The 23,077-nt window shown below is 35.4% G+C and overlaps 1 protein-coding gene across 7 annotated transcripts in view; it reads right to left on the bottom strand.

Moving 5' to 3' along the window:
* Positions 1-23,077, bottom strand: part of LOC306881305 (cohesin subunit SA-1) — a 53,216-nt gene that overhangs the window by 2,474 nt on the left and 27,665 nt on the right. For 3 of the 7 annotated variants that reach the window (XM_079435331.1, XM_079435332.1, XM_079435330.1), the window contains exons 2-30: positions 17,567-17,706; positions 14,496-14,610; positions 14,245-14,397; positions 13,365-13,461; positions 13,196-13,272; positions 12,903-13,107; positions 11,458-11,609; positions 11,128-11,201; positions 10,923-11,046; positions 10,733-10,831; positions 10,574-10,653; positions 10,381-10,488; positions 10,076-10,190; positions 9,779-9,896; positions 8,305-8,408; positions 8,101-8,193; positions 7,925-8,014; positions 7,649-7,852; positions 6,604-6,674; positions 6,428-6,515; positions 5,576-5,656; positions 4,356-4,448; positions 4,098-4,272; positions 3,729-3,868; positions 2,309-2,410; positions 2,069-2,217; positions 1,846-1,974; positions 407-612; positions 108-279 (exon numbers count right to left, since the gene is read on the bottom strand). In XM_079435331.1, coding sequence (XP_079291457.1) covers positions 108-279; positions 407-612; positions 1,846-1,974; positions 2,069-2,217; positions 2,309-2,410; positions 3,729-3,868; positions 4,098-4,272; positions 4,356-4,448; positions 5,576-5,656; positions 6,428-6,515; positions 6,604-6,674; positions 7,649-7,852; positions 7,925-8,014; positions 8,101-8,193; positions 8,305-8,408; positions 9,779-9,896; positions 10,076-10,190; positions 10,381-10,488; positions 10,574-10,653; positions 10,733-10,831; positions 10,923-11,046; positions 11,128-11,201; positions 11,458-11,609; positions 12,903-13,107; positions 13,196-13,272; positions 13,365-13,461; positions 14,245-14,397; positions 14,496-14,610; positions 17,567-17,595 — 3,443 coding nt within the window. In that variant the 5' untranslated portion in view covers positions 17,596-17,706. Of the gene's footprint in view, positions 1-107; positions 318-406; positions 613-1,845; positions 1,975-2,068; positions 2,218-2,308; positions 2,411-3,728; positions 3,869-4,097; positions 4,273-4,355; positions 4,449-5,575; positions 5,657-6,427; positions 6,516-6,603; positions 6,675-7,648; positions 7,853-7,924; positions 8,015-8,100; positions 8,194-8,304; positions 8,409-9,778; positions 9,897-10,075; positions 10,191-10,380; positions 10,489-10,573; positions 10,654-10,732; positions 10,832-10,922; positions 11,047-11,127; positions 11,202-11,457; positions 11,610-12,902; positions 13,108-13,195; positions 13,273-13,364; positions 13,462-14,244; positions 14,398-14,495; positions 14,611-17,566; positions 17,707-23,077 lie in introns of those variants that run through there. The other 4 variants (XR_013785140.1, XR_013785139.1, XM_079435334.1 and 1 more) reach the window with 4 other exon arrangements.

Consider the following 23,077-nt stretch of genomic DNA (forward strand, 5'->3'; position numbering starts at 1 on the left):
ATGGAGGACTAATTTTCTATTAATGTCCAATGGTTTTAAATAGAAATGGACGTGTGGCATAAGCATTCAAAAACTGTTGGATATGTGGTGTTTTTAAGTTCACTTACTTGTGAACATAGTCGGATTCAGAGCCGGGCTCAGAGTTCTGCTCAGGGAGGTGCTCAGCAGCTTGCCGAGGGTTTTCTCGGAGCACGGTGGAGGTGAGCTGGGGTGTCTGCAGGGCTCCAGGAGTCTGTAGGGTGTCATTCCTCATCATCCAAGAGCTCTCCACACTCTCCTCTGCAGAACCACGACACCACACACAAAACAGCCCATGACTGCTTACTTTTAGGCATCTCGGTCAACTGAAGCAACCCACAGGCCTCCCGTCTCATATCAGTATGATTACATCTACTGGCATCCTCACCCTCGATGCGTTTCTTGTGCAAGGGTAGACGGCCCTTCTTGCTCCGTATAGATCCAGCTTTGCTGCTGCTGCTGCCGCTGGTGATGGACATGCGATCTTCATCTCCACCTGTCAGCAGAGAGTTCCTGTAGGAGATGAGTGGCAGCCAGATGTCTTCCCGCCTCTCCATCATCTGCTCAGTCATGAACTTTTCCAGATACGAGTGCCTGAGAGAGCCAAAGGGAGAACACAAAGATACAAACATATTATTTTTATTTAATAATAGAATTCTATTAATATGATCCCTAAAAATTCAAATATATACACTGCCGTTCAAATGTTAGTCATCAGTAAGATTGTTTATGTTTTTTTTAAAGATATGTTTCAAAACTGTATCTATTTGATCAAAAATACTGTAATTTTGTGAAATATTATTGCAATTTAAAATAACAGTTTTCTATTTCTATATACTTTAAAATATAATTTATTCCTGTCAAGCAAAGCTGAATTTTCAGCATCATTAATCCAGTCTTCAGTGTTACATGATCCTTCAGAAATCATTCTAATATGCTGATTTATAATCAGTGTTGAAAACATTTGTGCTGCTTAATATATTTTGGTACCTGTGATACTTTTTTTCAGGATTCTTTTATAAATTAAAAATGAAAAAGAACTGTTTATTCAAAATAGAAATTTTGTGTTACAATATACACTACTATTTAAAAGTTTGTGGTCAGTACATTTTTTTAAAAATAAATTAGTACTTTTATTTAGCAAGGATGTGTTGAATGGATAAAAAGGGATAGTAAAGACTTATATTGTTAGAAAAGATTTCTATTTTGAATAAATTCTGTTCTTTTTTAACTTTTTATTTATTGAAGAATCAAAGAAAAAAAGGTACCAAAAAATATTAAGCAGCACAACAGTTTCAACACTGATAATAAATCAGCATATTAGAATGATTTCTGAAGGATCATGTGACACTGAAGACCGGAGTATTCAGTCTTGGAAAATTTAGTGCTGCCTCACAGAAATAAATTATATTTTAAAGTATATTAAAATAGGAAACCAATATTACAAATTGCAATAATATTTCACAATGTTACTGTTTTTTTCTGTATTTTCATCAAAGAAATACAGACTCGATGAGCATAAGAGACATTAAAAATCATTAATATTTTACTGGTCCCAAACTTTTAAATGGCAGTGTGTATATATTTGTACTCGTTATTTATATAATTTTTTATACATTATACATTAAAATGCAATCTTTCTGCTCAGGTTCTCAAAGGATCCATCCAATGAAAAGGAATTTTGCACAGTGAAGGAATACATGATGTTTTGTGTACAGTCAGTGTCTCTTTTTACTAAATCAAGTCAAATCTCATGCCCATGAGCCAAAAAAATAAATAAAATAAACCTTTGCTAAATAAAACAAAGTGCTCCTCAGACTAACTTACACTGTTTTCTTGTCTTGGCGAAGAAGCTTTGAGGAAAATTCACAGAGAACCTCCAAGAAGGCCAGATTTGGAGGGGGATACTCTGGTCCTTTAGGATTCTGATACTTGAAGGCGAACTCAATACCATCTCTGAATACAGCAAAAATATTTGTGAGAGATAGAATGAAGATGATGTCCATTTGGTGCTTGATGAGTGATAATTCAAATATTAAAGAGAAGTTACTTGTGCAGTGTGGCCACAGCCTCTCTGGTCTTGATCTGGTCCAAGCCAAAGGTGAGGGCAAAGCGACGGGCCAATTCCTTAATACCACTCACATGAGACGAGGTCCTGTCCAAGTTAGGCCCCTGATCCTGGATCAGCTCATTAAAGAGCTGAAGAACAGAAAAGAAACAGGGTTAGTACAATTATCAAGATCTGAAATGATAATGCAGATATCATGTGAATCTTATGCTGTCATCTCACCTGCTGTAAGCTCAGGATGAGCGTCTTGGCACACAGTATCTTGTCCGTCTGTCTGGTTTTACTAAGAGTCTCCTTGATGATGTCGCCATAATCGTTGTAGTACTACACATAGTTTACAAGAAGTTCAGCAGTGTGATAAAAATGTAAGAACTAACCTAGAATGTGTTTTGTAGATAGCAGCACAGTATAAAATATATGTCCACTAGCACTGAGTGAGCAAGATGAGGCATTTTTGGGTGAGGGATTGTGGGATTAACATGGAGCAGAACAAGCAGTGAGAGCATTAAAAAAAAGGCTAAGAAATGTTCAACTTTATGCAAATGAGAGGTAAACTAATCAGTTGCAATAAATCACTTTGGGCCCAATCATACACCTGGCGCAATGGGTTTTTTGCTAGTTTCAGCCCGATGCAGTATCATTTTCATAAGCCACTTTGTTTAAATAGCAAATGCACTTGCACCCATCTGTTCGCCCATGGGTGTACTGGTTTGAAAATGAGGTGTGTTCAGGCGCATTTTTGGCGAGTTGCTACTTTGAGGCAACTGAAAACGATTGCGCCATTGACCAACAAAAACCTGGTCAAAAATCAATGGCGTAGTATTTTTCATATTATGCACCGTGGGTACAAAACAGGCATACACTCTGCTTATTACACAAACAGGGACATGCAGCAGCACACAAACATGCCAAATATTAAAAATTAAAAATGGGACTTCAGTCAAAATAAAAAACATAAATTACACTTCCAATACAATTTTCCGAAATATGGTTTTGGTCATTTAAAGTAGTTGTTTTCATGCTGATATATGTTCAATTGTTCGTTTTTGTGACAAGTTTGATTTTAGCTAGTAATTTGATGCTATAAAAACGGGGCGTGTCGTTATGGTTGATTGGGTCTGCGAGAGTTTGATTCCGCGGCTCCACCTCACGACTCTACTGCGCAGACTCTGCTCCAAACGAATCTCTACTGCGCAGACTCCTGTTCCAAACACCGTAATTTACTCAACATGGCAGCGGCCATATTGAGATGTATTCGCTTCACTTTTCTATAGTGGAAGGAAGCAGAGACGCGTCGTCCATCTTTTTTTACAGTCTATGCACACATGGCTCATTAAGAGAATAGGTACAACCCTTTTGGACCATGCGCCTGGTGCACCGACCCAACGTCATTAAACTAGCAAAAGTGGATTCGGACACGCCCTAAGTGCGCCTGTGCACTTAGATCATTAAAATAGGGCCCTATGAGGTTACAGCATTGATATTTGCCAGAAGCATTTAAAAATGCCAGAGTTTATGGCAATACAAGTGCTTAGATCTTATTGCCTGATTTCAAATGCAGTTTGGACACAGCCGATCTCTTAAGATTAGTTTCTTTCATGACAGTGGGCATGTCAGATAAGGTGATAACTGGTTATTTTACCTTCATGTAGTGTTTGAAAATGTCTGCAGCGGCTGGCATGTCTACTATATCATAAATGATGAGCTTGCTGAAGGCAGCTAGGAGGTTTCTCCTCTTGTGTAAGGCTTCAATCTTGTTAGCTTCATCCTCCTCATCACCCTCTGGGAAACAAACATGAAAACACTAACTTCAACATGTCAAAACATTCAAAGCAGTGATTTAACATTCATTATGTATATGCACAAATTTGCAAATGTCTTCAAATAGAAATCATTATTTAAGCATATACAGAATTTTATTTCTACTTTTTATAATGTTAATGACAGTAAATTCAATATAAACATAACTTAAACATAAATTTTATGTCATTAATATTATCTCTAGGCTCACCCAAGCTCTGATTCTCATCATCCTGGTCTATAAACACATGATCTAGGATGAAGTTGAGCAGCTCATTCTGTAGGCTGCTGTCTGGGTTAAAGACCAGAGGTTGCAGACCCTCCCTGGACCCTGTGGTGAGCTGGTGACTGAAGATCATCAGCAGGTCACATAGCAGCATGAACGCCTGGAGGAAGAGATGGGAAAGTGAAACAATCGTAGCATGAATGACTATTGCACAGGCACATCAGGACAAATAAAGGAGCTCACCTGCTCTTTAACCGGCGTGTTGACGTTTGATAAACACTGCTGGCACACAGCTAGAAAAGACTTGACAACCCTGCGAAGTGCTAGGAGATCATCCTGAAATCAAAGAAAATATTTATGCTTTTTGGTTGGAAGTTGCAATAATCAGTTAATGAACACCCCTCTTATGCTTGTTCAGCCTAGTCACATTCAATATTATATTCAATATAGGATGAGTCGATGAACGGCTGACATATGTGACCCTGGACCACAAAACCAGTCTTACGTGTCAATTTTTCGAATAAATAAGCTTTCCATTGATGTATGGTTTGGTAGGATTGGACAATATTTGTCCGAGATACAACTATTTGAAAATCTGGAATCTGAGGGTCCAAAAAAATCTTAATATTGAGAAAATCGCCTTTAAAGTTGTTCAAATGAAGTTCTTAGCAATGCATATTACTTATCAAAAATGAAGTTTTGATATATTTACGGTAAGAAATTTACTAAATATCTTCATGGAACATGATGTTTACTTAATGTCCTAATGATTTTTAGCATAAAAGAAAAATCGATAATTTTGACCCATGCAGTGTATTTTTGGCTATTGCTACAAATACACCCCAGCGACTTAAGACTAGTTTTGTGGTCCAGGGTCACATATATCGGCACCCTATTTGACCGCTCCAGGCACGGAGATGCGGCTGCCATCTTGGAGCGGTCCACTTGACGTCATTCACCATACAGTAGGTTCGCACAGAGCCATTGGGTTCGCAGAGCATCGGCTGTGCAGGATTGTGGCATCTTTCGAATATTCAGTGATTACAATGGTGAATGACGTCAAGTTGACCGCTACAATATGGTGGACGGCTTACATATAGCGGCCCATAGAAACAGTCACTAATAAGGCATCTACGTATATATATATATATATCTATTGTTGCAACCACAACTGTTTCTGAGGAACTACTTTGTTTGGCGGAAGAATTATGTTTTTATTAATATCATAATTTATTTGCTCTGTTTTATTTAGTGAAACCTTGCTACAAATATGAAATAACCATTTTATAAAAGCAATAAGCCCCGTGAAGCCGTGTTTTACAGTGAATTTATAACAGCTTCGCATCGTGCCCAACAATGCCCCTTAGCTGTTTTAAATTCACTGTAAACTACGGCTTCTTGGGGCTTATTGCTTTATTGCATTGCATCAAATCCATCTGCTAAATAAGAAGTAATAACATTACCTTGGATGGAGCTCCTTCTGTGACCTTCACAAGCTGCCACAGTATGGAGTAATGAGAACACTGAAGAGCCTGGACTGCTATCTACAAAACACAATCAAACACACTTAGTATCTACATGAAATCAATGTTGCCATGTCACCTGAAAACATCTTCAATAACTGGGTTAATCTCACAAAAATGTCTACAAAACAAGCACAAAATCTAATTTAAGAAAAAAGTTGAAAGTGTTATTTTGTTTGTCTGGAATATTTGATTCTGATTGGTCAATCACAGCATTTTGCAATGACATATTTTTGTAAAATGTTACAAAATGATACTAACTTTTAAACTGCTTTTAATGATACCAAACTTTGTCTTCTTTTTCTTTCTCTATAATAAATTAATATTTCATTTTCAATTCTCAATACTGTAAAAAAGCAATGAAAAACATTCTGCACATGCTTCCATGATGCATTAAAAGAAATGTTTCTTGAGCACCAAATCAGCATATTAGAATGATTTCTAAAGGATTATGTGACACTTAAAGACTAAATTACAAACACACACACACATATTCAAATAAAAAACATTTCTTATAAATTGTAATACAATTATACAAAAGAACGTTTTTTACAGTATATTTATAGCACAAACATTTTTGACCAGTAGTGTACTTCATTTGAATAATACTGCTTTTTTTCTAGTTTTACAAAAATGAGAACTGTCATGAAAACAATATTGGAATACAAATAACAATTTCCTTTCATGTCTTTTTCTTGATATAATTTCATATTTGGTTCCTTTAATTTTGTGATTAAATGTTCTTGATAGGCTTCATGAGATTCCCTCATCTCATTTCTGAAACAGACGCACCTGCTCTGGCATAGAGCCCTGCTCTATACCCGTCCTTAGCAACCTGTAGCAGTTCCCAAACAAATCCCATCTGGTCAAGTCATGAGCACTGATGGAGAGAAGAGACAAGACACATTGCTTGTTCATTAGCACTCAATGACTTGCATTTGCAGTGATTTAACAAGACAGCAGCGTACTTGTGAAAGGCCGTGAGTCTCTTGAGAGTGGAGAGAACGTTGTAGATGTCGTCGTCATCCGCCTCTTCCCCCTGTTAATGAGGCAGACATTCAGAAATGTTTTATCAGCGATGGCTGCACAATTCTATGAATCATACATAACTGTTCACAATCTCTACATCTCTCTAATAACAGCCTCAGAGTAGAGGGAACAACGAAAAAAGCTCTGAAATGTTTAAAAGATAGTCAAAACTCTGACCACAGCTGTTAAGCAACAAAAATGATACGAAAAAAAGAAAGAAAGAATTATATATTATTATTATTATGAATATAGGTAAAATATTAATTGGAAAATATTTATATATTTACATGTGTATGTAATATATGTATATATTCATATACATTTATATACATTTAATACATGTTAGATGTATTTATTTATTATTAAATATAATTTCCAATTTTTTATAAAAAAAAATTTTTAAACATTCATTACAGATTTTTCTCTAAACTTTTCCAGACTCCTTAGTTTTTAGTTGTTTGTTTTAATACTTTAAGTATTCTGAAGCCATACAAGATGAAATTCGAATGTTGAGAACCAGATTATTTCAATTTGTGAAAGAATCATTTAGTCCAATCTGTAAACTGGATCAATCAGCTGACTGAAAAGAATCAGCTCAAAAAACAATTCATTCACTGATCTAGTTGTTAAATTCAACTCACTGACTGCAAAAAAAAAATCTGTCTTTTCATTGATAATATTTCAAATTCAAGCAAATTGGTTCATATGGTCTAATTTTAAGGTTTTTTTTTTTTTTCAATTTTGGACCTTAACAGCTGTGGTAACTATGAACTCTGGAAAAGAGATGCAATGTCACAAAAGAAAAATAAATAACAGCATAAAGGCTTATATGACTAATGTCCTGGGTTTAAGTGTACCTTTAAAAACGTTTTAAAAAGCTGTCTGCTCATTGTTAAAGTGCTTTTTGAATATCTTTTGTAATTAATGTGATACTGTAACAAACAATCTCTCTAAATCTGTCCGTCACCTCCACAGAGCCCTCACCGCCTGCAGCAGCTCCTCCACCGAGTGGTTGAAGCGGTCGGCTAGTTCATCGATGAGCTGACTGCGGCCGATGTCCACGCGGTTCATGATGGTGTAATCCTCGCTGCACAGGATACTGTAGGTCTTACTGCAGGCCTCCAGAACCTCCATGTCCGTGTGCTTCTCCACCACAAACTTGATCTGCTTGAGCAACGCGTCCAAGTGCTGGAACATTCAAATTCAGTCCATCAGCTAACGTTTAGCATTAATAGAGATCCAGCTGGAGAAACTGCTCACCTTCTCCATCCTCCCAGCACTGTACACATCCAGGTCAAAGTACTGCGGGATCTGTAGGAGGTTGGCTATTTTCTCTGCATCTGTCTGGTACTGTGGGTGGAAAACGGGTGTATCAGCACTCGGCTGACCCAGTTATGATGTATGCGAGCTTGAAAACAGAATACTTCTCATCTTACTTTTGAGAGTAACATAGGAAGAGCCATGATGAAGTGCTCTGTTAATTTGTTTTTGTCATCAATCTGCGTCTTCCTTTCCTTCGCTGTCAAGACCTGCACAACAAGATAGACTAAACTAAGTATTGATGAACAAAAAATGTTTTATAATAAAATAATGCAGATATTTTTAGCCATATACTGTAGCTTGTCAAGTAAAGGTCTTACCCTTTTGCCAGTCCCTCTCCCCACAGGCGGATGGGCCTCGGCAGCCTGACGAATGGTACAGACGGTCAGCTCAATCAGAGCACTCTCCTGCCTGTCTGACAACACTGAAGACAGAGTCAGAGAGAGAGATGTGCTTATGTTGCAGATGCATACATTTAGCCATATAGGACATGATAAGGGTGACTCTTTTCTGACCAAAAAATAGCTCACAGGAGATAATTTTACTCCATATTTCACAGGGTGAGTGAGCTGATTTTTCAAAATCATATTTTTATTCATACAACATTCAAAAGTTGGTAAGATTTTTTTTTTAACTATTGGAAAGTCTTCATGCATTATGCATTAATTTGATCATAAATACAGCAAACATAGAAATATTGTGAAATATTATTTTAAGGCTACACTTTATTTTAAGATGTCCTTGTTACAGTGTATTTATACATTTAAGAACTGAGTAATATTAATTAACTACATGTACTTACTATATGGTTAGGTTTAGGATTAGGGTTTGGCTTAGGTTGCTTGCATGTAATTATGCATCATTTATTGTTATTATAATAGTATTGTTATTATAATAGTAAGTACATGTAACATGTGTAACAAGGACACCTTAATGAAGTGTTACATATTTTAATTTCAAATAACTGTTTTCTATTTCAATATATTTTAAAATAGAATGTATTCTTGTGATGGCAAAGCTCCGGCCTTCAATGACACATGATCCTTCAGAAATCATTCTAATATGATTTGGTGCTCAAGAAACATTTCATGGTATTATCAATGTTGAAAACAGTTGTGCTGCTTAATATTTTGTAAAAAAAAACAAAAAAACAATTAAGATTTGTTTATGAATAAAACGTTCAAAGCAAAAGCATTTATTTGAAATGTCTTTCTTTACTGTCATTTTTGATGAATATAATGAATCGTTGTTGAGTAACAGTATTCATTTATCTAAAACGAAAAAAAAAAAAATCTTAGTGACCCCAAACCTTTGAACAGACTTTAACTTCAAATTATGGCTTCAAAAAATTAGCTAACATTTACTGCTTAGTTAAAAAGATCATAAAACACCACGTGGCTTGTTTTCATACTACATAGGCTTCATCCTATTATAGGCTTTACAGCACAGCTCTTCAACTTTAGTTTAGCCTTTAGTACCCAATTTAACCCATCTGTACAAAATTGGCAGGCAATTCCGAACACCTTGACTAGCTTCTTCGAGTGTGTTTGGTTAGAGTTAAACTCAGCAAGACTGGCCCTCTAGGACTGGAGTTGAATAAAACAATTAATAAAACACCAAAGCGTAATTAAACAATGCGTTTAAAACCAATTTACAAAACTAGATTTTTGACTCAAAACAGACAGTTTTTGATATAAAGCCCTTTGTGGAAACTAGCCCCAGTCTCCCCTATGGTTTCTATCTATTATGATCTACTATGGCCAGCAGTAAAAACCCCTCTGGGGGTGTCCGTACCCTCCTCGCCCTGCACTGGCTCCTCCAGCAGCAGTTCAGTCATGCACTCCCAGTCCTTCAGCAGCTCCTGAGAGCTCTCCCACAAACTGTCCACTAGATAGGCAGCATGTTCATGCAGCTGGAAACACAAACACACATACACTGTCAGCTCTGACACAAACAAGAGATTCAGACCAACATAAATGAAACTAGCTAGATTCTGATGCCACCTCAGGAGACAAATATTGTGTTAACTTATCATAATTCTCCATTCTCATTCATAATTCCCTAGTGCCTGATCATCACTTGAGGCATTACCTCGCTCTCCAAAAAGAAGAGCACCAGCATGCGGATAAGGTTTCCATTTGGGCTGCTCCTGCCTCTGCGTTTTGCCAGAGCTTCCTCTGCCTGAGGATCATGTCTGCTAAACAACCTACACATGACAGAGACAAGAACATGGACAGGAAAATATAACATGAATTAAAATTTCATTATTACATTATATTTTTAAAATTAAAATTAAATAAAGTTAAATCAAAATAAAATAAAATAATGAGACAAAAACCACAGAGATAAATATTCAAAAACTATATTTAACAGAGAAACGATGTTAGCTGGCTCACTTTCGATGTAGAAACTCCCCAGCAGCCACTGCCACAGGCCTGTGAGCGGAGTACACCAGATGATAGACATTCTCACAGTCCTCATTAGACAAAGCGTCCTCACTACCCCTGGACAAATGAAGAACATTTGATGGAGGAAAGCATCCAGACTGCAGATACATTCAGCATCTGATAGCATCTGCGCTTTACTTACTGAAGGATTAGCGTGACCAGTCTGATGGCCTCCACAGCCACATCATACTCTTTATCCAGCGTCATAGACACGATACGATCCTGTGAGGAGATTTTAGCATCATCTACATGGGGAACACATTCAGAGAATTGCGATACCTCTCCTAAACTGCCTTCTTACCTTGAAGCGGTTTGTGAAGAGCTCGAGTTTTGGAAACAGTTCACGGTTTGTGTAAAGGTTTTGTAAGGCTTTCAAACACTTCAAGCGCACTTCACCTTGCTGGAAATGGAGGATGCTGATATTAATAAACTGAAAATAAAATATTACAGGGGCAGAAATCCTGCTCTCGGTTTATTTGGAGATGGCTTACCCGATCATGTAAGGTCCAGCCGACGTATTTCAGGTAGCTGTCATTCAGGAAGGCATCGCTGTACATTTTCATCCACACACCGATCTCCTCTATACAAATCGCTCTGATTTCAGCAATTGCATCCCTGGTAGTTACACAGAAGATGAGATCAGATATCCACAGCTACTACTGCGCTATTATTGTGTAGGTATACAACTCTGATCACCTATAACGATGAACAAAGATTCCCTTGAAGATCGAGTTCATCATGTTTTCGATTTCATCTTGGTTTTCTTGAAGCTGGTGAGAAAGTGTTCATATTATGAGTAAATGATCAGCAATAGAATGACTATATACTGATACAATTTGCAGATTTATGTCACATTTTTTGCAAACCCACTGAATTCTGTGAAATATGTGTAGGATTTTCTGAAGGAAACGTGTTTCATTTCTGAGGAAATCGGCAGATTTGTGAAGTTCTGTGCACAGAATGTAATGTAGGCCTCTACAAATTAATTTTACATTGAGTAAGATAAGAGTGCTTAGGAATTGATACCTCTTTCCTTCTTTGAAGTAGAAGTTCAAGCTTCTCATTGGCTCTCTTGCCCACCATTTTGTTGCGTTCGGCTTCATACTGTCTCTGTGTGTTGTCCTGGTTAATACTCAGATTCAGAGCCACGTTCACCAGAGCTGTCATGAGCTTCATGGCTGAGGGCAAAAAAAACAAAGGACAGGGATGCAAACTTATTTTTTAAACAGAATCTGAAAATATGTCTCTCTCTACTTCAGTCTTAGGTCACATGCACATTGTTTTTATGAAATCCTCTACGATACTAAAAATTATATATATATATATATATTTTTTTTTTTTTAAATTATTATTATTATTATTATTGTTACTATTTTATTTGTTTAAATTACACAAATTAAACAAACCTATAAAGAAATTAATAAACTATTGTATTAATATTTATTAAATTGTAAAATAAATAAAATATTATTTAATTATTTAATATTAATATTATTTTATTATTTAATAATATGATTAATATTTATTAAATTGGAAAAATACACAAAATATGTGTATTTAATTCAGTTTAGTGCTGTCAAATGAATAATCGCGATTAATCGCATCCAAAATAAACTTTTTGTTTACATAATGTGTTTTTTTTACAGCATATATATTTTGAAAATATTTACTTATGTACTCACATGTATATATTTATATTCATATAAATTATATCATATATAAATATATTTAATATATAAACTTAACATTTTTCTTAAATATATACATGCATTTGTGTATTTATATATATATATATATATATATATATATATATAAAATATACACAGTACACACACATATATTATGTAAACGTTTCCAATTAATTGTTTGACAGCCCCAATTAAATAAAAAAAATTATATAAAAAAAAAAATTATATAGCAGTAGTATTAATATTACTGATCTGTAACATAAAAAAACAAGTATTTAATAATAATAATTTTTACTTTTTAATAATAATTTAAAATTTTACAATACTAAAAAAATACATTACTAATATTGATGGCTAACTTCAACTCTTTGCTTTTAAACATGAAACCACAGTGTCACGTTCCCTCTCGGGATACAAGGAGCGAGGAGACGTAAGAAGTATCAATAATCCGTTTATTGAACACACAATGAGACGAGGAGCTTGGGGAGAGACGAACATCAATGACGTTAAGACCGGACACAGGGGCTAGGAAACACAGGGCTTATAAACACTGGGAAATTAGCAAGGAAGAACAGAAACAGGTGTGGGGCAATCACATGCAGGCCTGGGGACACATTAACTACTAATTAAAGGAACGAGGATGGCCAAATAGGGACACGAGAGGAGGGGAAACACAAGACAAGGACTGACACACAGAACTTCCATTGTGGCAGAAAACCACAGGGTGACCTTTTTGTAGAAAACAGATTAATAATGTAATTCTCATTACAAATGAAGGTTTACCTGCTAGAGTGCTGGTGTGTCTGAAGGCTCGAACCTGTGAGTCCGACAGACCCGTCAGCAGAGAGATGACCGTGTCCATCATGTACTCATCGTAGATTATGCTGTACTGGCACTGGCGGATCAGGACGCAGATGAACTCACAGAAGTTGTAGCGAAACTTCTTCCACAACGGGCCAGAAATGGTTAAGGGGTAATCGCCACTGTCCTGCATTAAAACACAAAAGAAATGACCTACTCAGAGTGCAAAGCTTCATTTTCTACATGAGATTCTGTAAATTCATCCGAAAGGATACCTCGTCAAACTCTTCTGTCATTTTGCGGATAATTTCAGCATTCTGCATGTTGCGAAACATTTCAATTCTTACATTGCCTGAAATGAAGGACAGTCAGTAATCACTACTATTATGAATAATACATTACTATTATTAATTAATCATATTTATGAGCATGAGGTATTCGTACCTTTACAGCCAGAGCACTGGATGAAGAAGTTGATGAGGTCCAGAAGTGCTAAATCTCTGTCTTGCTTGTATGACTCAATCCAATCATCAACAACCGACTGAAAGAGTCATGGACAATTGTGTCACTATTTACATAAACACAGTGCTCAACACTCTTTCCTTTAGCAGAACAATCTGGCTTTGAGAGTTATTAAGTGAGTCTGACATGGTGGATGTAATAACTGCACACCTCCAGCTGTTACATATTCAACATCTGCTCCTGATCTGAAACATTTGGACACCAGATATACATTTCACTTTTCATTTAACACTGAAAAAATACACACTATTTAACATTTTATAATTAGGGCTGTTAAAATGAATGTGTTAAGGTATGAAGTGAGTTAATTATACACTAATGTTCAAAGGTTTGGGGTCAGTATGAATTTTTTTTATGTTTTTTAAAAGTACTCTCTTAGGCTCATCAAAGCTGTGGAATACTATTGTGGAATATCATTACAATTTAAATAACTGTTTTCAATTTTAATAAAGTTTAATTTGTTCCTGAATTTTCAAAAGTAGTAATAAGTAGTAATAATTTAGTCATTTTACTGACCATTTGAACAGTAGTGTACAAGTTCAATACTATTATATTTTTATTCAGTTTGACATAACTTTTTATTGTGTTATGTGTGATTTCTATAAACTGATCAGAGCTTTAGTCTGACTAAATCCCGAGCATTTGCATTCTTTGTGTGGTGAAATTGAATTTTAATTATCATCAAAACTCACCCATGTGAAATAATATTAGACATGAGGTATCTATAAAACGTTATAGCAAATTTGTATAGTGATGCATATGGTGATGAGTTTTCTCTTCTGATTTTATCTGTGTGTTATACCTGCATAGCGCTCTTTCCCTGTTTGACCACTTCAAACAGAGTGACAGGATCGCCCTCTCCGTTCTGCTGGGCCATTCCATTGGCCTTGCGCCCACGCTGGACTCCCATCTGGCACTTTTCCAAAGGGGACTTCCGAGGCTTCTTGTTGGGTGCCTGGAGTCAGGGGGAATAGAAATGCTAAGTTAAATCATGAATAAAATATAATCTGTTTTTGTGGTAAGTCAAGGAAATAGTTTTCGTGTGAGGCATACAGGTGGTCTGCCAGGCCGGCCTCTCTTCTTCTTGCTCTTTCCATCTCCAGGGTCGTCCAGCTCACTCATACTCATACTGAGACTCACTGTGTCCTGACCCGACTCACCCGAGTCCCTGTGAGGAAAACACCATGAGCTCCTCATGAACTCTGCCACAGGCAAGAACATCCGAGTCATCCAATGAAAGTGTGTCCACATCTGATGAAGCGCACTAAATACCACTACTCAGTGTTTTGCAAGCTTATTTCTAATCATTAAAACAATATCCATTACATATTAAGTGTATACATTATTTTTAATGTCTGTTTAGCCAATCAGAAAAATTACATTTAAAATATTTTAGATCAATCACATTTATATAATAAACATTATTCATAACCATGTCTAATCATATTTTGTTGTTTAGTGTTTTGTTTTTATGCTTAAAGGGGTGGTTGACAGTTTTTTTTCTAGGCTTGATTGTGTTTATATGGGGTGCGGTTTAACATGTGCTCATGCTTTGTTTTTTAAAAAACGCATTATTTTTCACATAATTTACCTTTATTCTAGACCGCTCTGTCCCTTCTTCGATAAATGCGCTGATCATTTCCTGCTTTTATGAAGCCCCTCCCTCAGAAATATGCACTGGGCCGAGATTGGTCAGATGGCCCAGTGTGTTGTGATTGGCTAAACTGCCTCTAGTGCTCGTCTAAACGTCCCGCCCCTCACCTCAGTGGCATGTGCTCCGGTTGTATTGTAAACAATGGCATCGTCAATACTGCTTCTCGATTTGAGCCCGATTGAGACGCAGAGGATATTAGTGAAGAGGATCTCGCAGAACCTGTGCAAGCACGGCTCTTAACGGTGTGTTTGTTGTTGTCTCATACTTTTAGACACGCTGCTATTTGTGAAATGTGGATGCTACTGCTTCTGGTAGCTTTTAATATAGGGTTTTATCCTGATTAAAGCTTTAATACAGTACGGCAACCGCACGCGCGTCCATGTATAACGCTTCTCATAGCTCATGTGAAAATAAGTGTATAAAAGGAACAGATCTGAGCTGATGATCTGAATGAGAGAGAGAGAGAGAGAGAGAGAGAGAGAGAGAGATGCAGAGCAGGGGACACGAGGAACAGTATTAAGAACCACTTCTTTAGAACATTGATTTTGGAACTTGTGAATCCATTAGAATCATTAGAAGAAAGAATCATGATTCATACTGTATATGAATAGATTTTTACGTGCACTCCCAGTTTTCTCTTCCTCTTCTCTAAAGCAGCACAGCATGGCTTCGCCCCCTAAGTGTCATGTTCCCGAGGGAGGGGTTTATCTGGGTTTGTAATGTCACGAACCCGGGAAGTAAACTGTGAACTGTTTTTGTAGGCATTAAACTGCCAGAATTTGAAAAGACGATATCTCCGTTTGCATTGAACTTTCAGCTTTGTAATTTTGCAGATATTGTTTAAGGTCAAACAGCAACATTACACACTAACTAACGTTAAAAAAGTGAAATCACAATCAACCACCCCTTTAAAAAGTTATCATATCCATATCATATCTACCATATCTTCTCAAACACAAAATCAATAAATGCTTTCATTGTGTTTATTTAATTTTCTCTTTTATTTATAGAGCAATTTATTAACAATTGAAGAAATTATTTGTCACATAGAATGTTTAACATTTTTCAGAAATTTACTGTACTCACAGTACATAAAAAAATTGCATTGTTGTTTAACTTGGACCAGTGGGTTTTTTTTTTTTGCTAATATATTTTTATTGTATTGTAAATTAACTTTCATTTTTATATTTTCAGTTTTAATTCTAGTTTACGTTTTGGTAATTTTATGTGCTTGTAATTTCCATTAGCATTTGTTTCATATATAAATAAATACACTGTCTATATTTATATGTATATATGTATTTAAAAAATATTTACATGTGTATATATATATTATAAGTATCTATTACATACACAGTACAAACATATGTAAATAACACAAACTTTTATTATGAATGCGATTAATCACGAATAATTGATTTGACAGCTCTAAAGAAAAAAAAATATATATATATTTCCTAAATATATATTTCTTATATTTATATATATATATATATATACTTCCTGTTTTAATATACTTTAAAACATAATTTATCTCTGTGATGCAGCGCTAAATTTTCATCAGCCATTGCTCCAGTCTTCAGTCTCACATGATCCTTCAGACATCATTCACTGATTTATTATCAGTGTTGAAACTGTTGTGCTGCTTAATATACATTTTTTGGAATCTGTGATACTTCTTTTCAGGATTCTTAGATGGATAAAAAGAACAGCATTTATTTAAATTAGAAATCATTTCTAACAATATAGGTCTTTACTGTCAATTTTTATCCATTTCACACATCCTTGCCAAAAAAGTATTAATTTCTTAAATAAAATTAAAAAAGGAAGAAAAAATGTACTGACCCCAAACGTTAGAATAGTAGTGTATATTGTAAGAACATTTCTATTTTGAATAAACACTGTTTTTTTTAACCTTTTATTTATCAAAGAATCCTGAAAAACATATCACAGGCGCAAAAAAATATTAAGAAGCACAACTGTTTCCAACACTGATTATACATCGGCATATTAGAATGATTTCTGAAGGATCATGTAACACCGAAGACTGGAGCAATGATGCTGAAAATCCAGCTTTGCTTCAGAGGAATAAAATATAATATTTTAAGTATATTAAAATAGAAAACTTATTTTAAATTGCAGTAATATTTCACAAAATTACATTTTTTTTTCTGTATTTTTGATCAAATAAATGAAGCCTTGATGACCACGAGAAGCTTCTTTAAAAAGGATAAAAAAAATCGTACTGATCCCAAACTTTTGAATGGCAATGTATATGTGTATATATATATATATATATATATATATATAAAATGCTTTAGTAATTTTAGTACTTCAATTTATTTCAACTTATTTCAAGTGTTTTAAGTTGAAGGTTTTTCATCTAATACGTATTTAGTTGTAGTTAACACTAAGAACACTGCCATGTAGTTCAGGTACAGTGTGTGAGTAGAAGTGAAGCAGGACTCACTGTAGCACTGGCAGCTCTGAGGTGATCATGATGGAGGGGCAGGTGGTGTGTTACAGGTCTGCTGTGTAGTGCTCTGCTCGGAGGAGCTCTTTCACTGTGCTTTAAGTGCTGATGATAGTATTAACACTGCAACTCTGAGCCTGCAGGAGACAGAAGAAAAAAAAAAAATCTAATTGTTTATGCAGAAGAAAGTCTTCACTGACTAGAAAAACAAGCTCTGTATATGCAATATTATTTTACCGACAAGCTTTAGATTCCATCATTAATGACTTTAAACAAAGCAAATATTTTTGTGATAATATGCAGATGTTGATTTTTAGTTGATAGAAATTTGAATTACTGTAAATAATGCTGCATAAACGCATTTCTGATGTCAAAGCCAACATATTGTTCAGGGACTGTAAACTCGCACACTTTCTGAAACGCTCTTGTATGGATTAGATTAGAAGTAAAGTTTAAAAGGCTAAAAAGAGACACCAACTGGTCATTTGACGAACTGCATCAGTACATCATTAACAGAGATGTCAATCTACATAATCACAGGAAAAAGTGCTACATATCTACACACACAAGCATTAACTATTCTGTTTCATAAAACATAAAAAAAATAGAATCAAATCCATATCAACATCACTGAGAAAAATATCTAAAAGTTTTTTTTTCTTTAAATTTAGATTACATTTTTTTTCTGTTCATAAAATTAACATTTCCTTAACATTAGGTGAAATATCAAATGAACATGTCACTGACCAGTTAAATAATCTGAAGTATTAAGCTTTCATCTCTCAACACAATAGAAGACAAAAAGGGCCTGTTTGATTGTTTATTACAACATAGAGGCTAAGATATTAAGCGTTTAATTTTAAAAGCGATCATTAAAAAATTATTTTCTAAGACTTTTTGTGTAATTATGTTGTTCTGACTAAAGTTAACTATCACCACTAGGGGCAGTATGAACCATAAAGTACTTGACCTTTAATGATTCTTTGATAGCATAACAAAATGTGTTTCTGCATAATTTAAAAATCTAAATGAATGTACTTTTGACTCTAAGAGACAATACTGATTATAACCTAAGACTTTTGGAGTGAGTTTTCTCCCACTAACAGAATGCTGAACTCTAGAGGATGCAAAGCACTTCTTGGGCAACAGTAGGGGGCAGGCTAAGAAAGTTTTCATTAAAATGTTCCCTTTCTAGTAATACTTAGCTATGGAAGTGCCCATGAGTTGAATCACACTATACACTCTCTTTATTTTGCTGTGTTTCCATCACTCCTCCTTTAATGCAGAGAACTCTTACAGTGATGCACAAGGAAAACCAGGCCATGCCAAGGATTTCCAGAGAAATATGGACTCTCAGAAACATAAAATGTCAAAATGGAAAAGAAAGTGCGCTTGCATAAACGAAAAGTCATTCAAGACCATCACTACATGGTGAATTAAATGAAATGAGAACTCATTGAAACATGCACTACAGGAGGAGAAGTGAGTGTTTGACAGATTCAGTGGTGTAAAGGTGAGGTGAAGATTATCCTCTTTAGACTGCCACTAGATGGCTGTACGCTGTAGGTGTCCTGGAGGACTCGATCTCACAGGTGTGAGTCTGCAGTGAAGTTAAACTGAGCTACTGTTGGGACACACGGACAAAAACTCTTGTACAGAGAGGCAAAGTAGCTTTAACAAGAAATAAGCAGCGTGTATTTAAGTACGCGAGTGTAGGAAAGCTGAGTGGTTCAAATATGACCCTGTAACTTCGTCCTCAGCGTCGTGGTTCACACATGGGAGCGCTCTAAATATGACCTCCCCTCCCCCAATGCTGCTAAACACTCACAACCAGCACACCTCTGCACTGCAAAACACATCAGAGAAAACAAGAACACATGCAGGGCTGAAATCAAACAGGGATGGAGGCAGAAACGCCACAGACGGTGACCAAAATGGACTGTGAATTTATAAGAAATACCTACACTGCTACACAAAAGTTTTTGAACAGTAATAAGTCTCTTCTTTGTGACTTTGTGTGACCCACCTTGTCCCACTCTGCAACCCACAGTTTGAAAACCCCTGGTTTACAGCAAAGGAAACCCTTCTCTTGACTTATATCAAAATACTCCAACGGTTTTCTTCAAATCCACATTTTGTATTTAGTATTAAATATTTAAACTTAATAGGCTATTTATTTTCAAACTTTTTTCAATTTTATTCTAGACTACTACAACATGCCCTTGATATTGTTTGAAAATGTTTGATTCTTTATTGTTCGGTAACACTTTAAATTAGGGCTTTCATTAGCTAATTGTTTACATAAACTGCCAATTAAAAATTCTTCTAAACATTCATTAATTAGGTAATTCCAATATTTAATAACACGTTGTTAAAATCAAAAGTTGCAACTGTGAGCTAACATGAACTAAGAGTTGTATTTTTTAACAAAGATTAAGAACTTCTGTAGCAAATGTAGCTATTGCTCATTGTTAATGTTAATGCATTGTTAATTAACTAAGGTTAACTATTGAGATCTTGTTGTAAAGTCATACCTATCGGCAGGGCTCTGAACCGGTTCAAGGAACGAAAACTAAAACCGGAAACGAACAAAATTTTGACTGGAACAGAACCGGAAACAGAAACGAAATCAAATTTTATAATTTGAAATGGCTATTAACCGGTTAATAATGTTATTTTATCGTTCCATTTAATATTTGAAATTTGCTGTCAACCAATCAGGAATTCAAGTAGTACAGACTATGCAAATGTCCGCTCAGCTGTGAACTCTAGTCGCAATGGCAATGAATTCTGCTACCATCTGTTTTAATGGGAGGTAGCAAAATCTGACAGGGTAGCACAAATCGTCAGAACACCGGCGCTAGAGTTTATCCGACGGCAGTGTAAGATGGATTCAACAGATCTTACGTACCTGCGGCGCTTCTGTGAACGGAGAAAACACAATAAAACTATAGGCTTACATAAAAAGGAATATATATATATATATATATATATATATATATATATATATATATATGCCTATAAATATATTTCATGTAAATCATTGACAGATTAACAAAACGAAAGAAAAAAAATATATGCCGAGTTAGGCCTATAGTTCATTGTGACGCATTCCAACGTTCTCGGAAAGGAAAACGAGACGGCAGAAAGTAGTTTTCTTTATTTTGCAAAAGCTTTACAGTTTTATTTGTTTTGCAATAGCTTGACAGTTTTGAATGATGTCTTGCATCTGTATAACCAGCGTTGGTATGGCCATATCGCGGTGGTGCCTCACGTGCACAAAGACACATATTTTTGCGAAATTGCAGCCAGTTCATTATCAAAATAAAATACAGTTAAAGGAACGTGTAAAAAGTTACAGTGCTCCATTGTCCAATCTGCTGCGTTCAATGTGACCACCGCCACTGTGCTTTTATTGCCGATGTGAAGGATGATGTTTTACGTCGATGAAAGTAAAAGCCAATAAATAATATTTTAATATACGTCGAGAATATGGAAACATTTGGATTCGTGCCGAGTTAGAGAGGTAGGCATCAGTTTCACCTTTAATTTGTTTTTGGATTGACGTTTTTATAGCCTTTTATAGCAGCCTTAAGTTTAGAGGATTTGTTGTGGAGAGAAACTAATAACTGTATAATGTTTGTAAACATTTTTGATTTACTGGCATTTTAGCCTACATCATTTCTGAATAATAGCCTAATAAAATGCGATGCGGCTTAGCCTTTGTTTTGTTTTCCTCAATACGCTATTTTATACAAGTAGCGTTTTTTTAACAATTTGCAGCAAACATTTTTATATATCTTAAAAAAAAAACTTTAATGTCTTTAAAGCATTAATATATATATTTTTTTTCTTTCTTTTGTTTAGTAGTCTACATTTAGAAATTTAAAAATCTAGAAAAGATGATGCTGTATTGGCTGTGACTAATAAGTATACTGTGATAAAAGCATTAGCAATTATTCGCAACATGAAAATTTGATACCGGCAGATCCCTAGAACCAAGCAACATTGGGATTTAATTTCTCAAAATATCTTCTTTTATGTTCCAAAGAATGAATTCTTGAGGGTTGGTTTCACAGAACATATTTCTTAGCATTTTGCAGGGTCAAAAAAGTAAGCAAAAAAGTGAGAAGCAACCTGCAAGATCTCGATTTTGACTTTTTTAAAAGTTTAAATTCTTTTAACTTCTAACTTCTCTGAGTGTTATGTTTTTAAACCAATGTGTCATGCACAAGACATTGCAAACTGTATTAACTAGGTGCTGCAAGTGCACTATTGTTCTTTATATTAACAACTAATTATTATTCTAATTTTGATGCCATGCGTCACTTGCTTTTAATGTGCGGACGGTGTATCTGCTGACATATTAAAACACTATTCATAACCTTAGTTTTTCTCAATGAACAAAAAAAACAATGCATCAACCAGATACCACGTGGATCCATCAGGTCAAAGCAGCTATTTTCCAGATCGTGGCTTTGGTTTGAGTCCTCTGTAAGGAGGGATGAGTGATCAATGTCTAAATAAAGGTGTCGGAGAGCTTGTTTATGTTGTTTCTGGAGGTGATTCAGTGAGTCTCTGGCTATGTTTTATTGATTTGCTGTTTGAATTCACAGCCTGACTCACTCAGAGAAAATATGAGTCAATACACATCACCCAATCCTACAAATATATATTTAATAATAACATCTAAAATGTGAGGCTGCAAGAGGGTCTGCATTAAAATAAAATCTTTATACCTACACCATGAGCATTTCTTAAAGGAACAAGAAAACAAACACCCAGCAAAAAGTTATAGTATAAAAACATTAAGAGTGTGGGCATTAATAGACGACGTTCATCTGCTCCTCATGTTCAACAGAATCAATCTGAGGCGCATTGAAACTGGCTAATGCAGTTGAGACGGGGCTTCGCTCACTCTCTCTCTCTCAAGTGCTTTATTGGCATTACAGAATTGCTTCCTATTGCCAAAGCAATAAGAGAAAATAGAAAAACAGAGCAAGAGAAGCACAGAACATGAATGAGGAGGATAACAGTAATAGATTAAATTAATTTATCACACAAAAAAAAAGATATATAGCAATTAACAGACAAGGAGCATCTTCAAATGAACTGTATGAACAATGCCTCTATTAAAGGGATAGACAGTTCACCCAAAATGAACATAGCGTCCTTATTTACTCACTCAATTTGTAATGATTTAGGAATGAATGCGGTGTCATTTTGTATTCCTGAAAAAAATAACAAGGAAGTAGCAGCTAAAGTCGTTTGCCTTTATATAGTTTCTCTCTCTCTTATTCTCAAGTCATGTGGAGATATGATTAATGAGCACTTCTGTGAGGAAAAATAGTGGCTCTTTTTTTTATGAGATCTGTCTTCTCTGATATAATCACCTCTGTTTCACAGCTCTCACGGACCTTCTCTTCCTCCCTCGACCTAATAAACCATAAAGTGCATTTGTAAAAACCTTCCACACCGTTAGTGTAGAAGAGTGGTAAACTCAAGCTG

This window comes from Barbus barbus (genome assembly GCF_936440315.1).
Source record: "Barbus barbus genome assembly, chromosome: 15".
Lineage (NCBI taxonomy): Eukaryota > Metazoa > Chordata > Actinopteri > Cypriniformes > Cyprinidae > Barbus > Barbus barbus.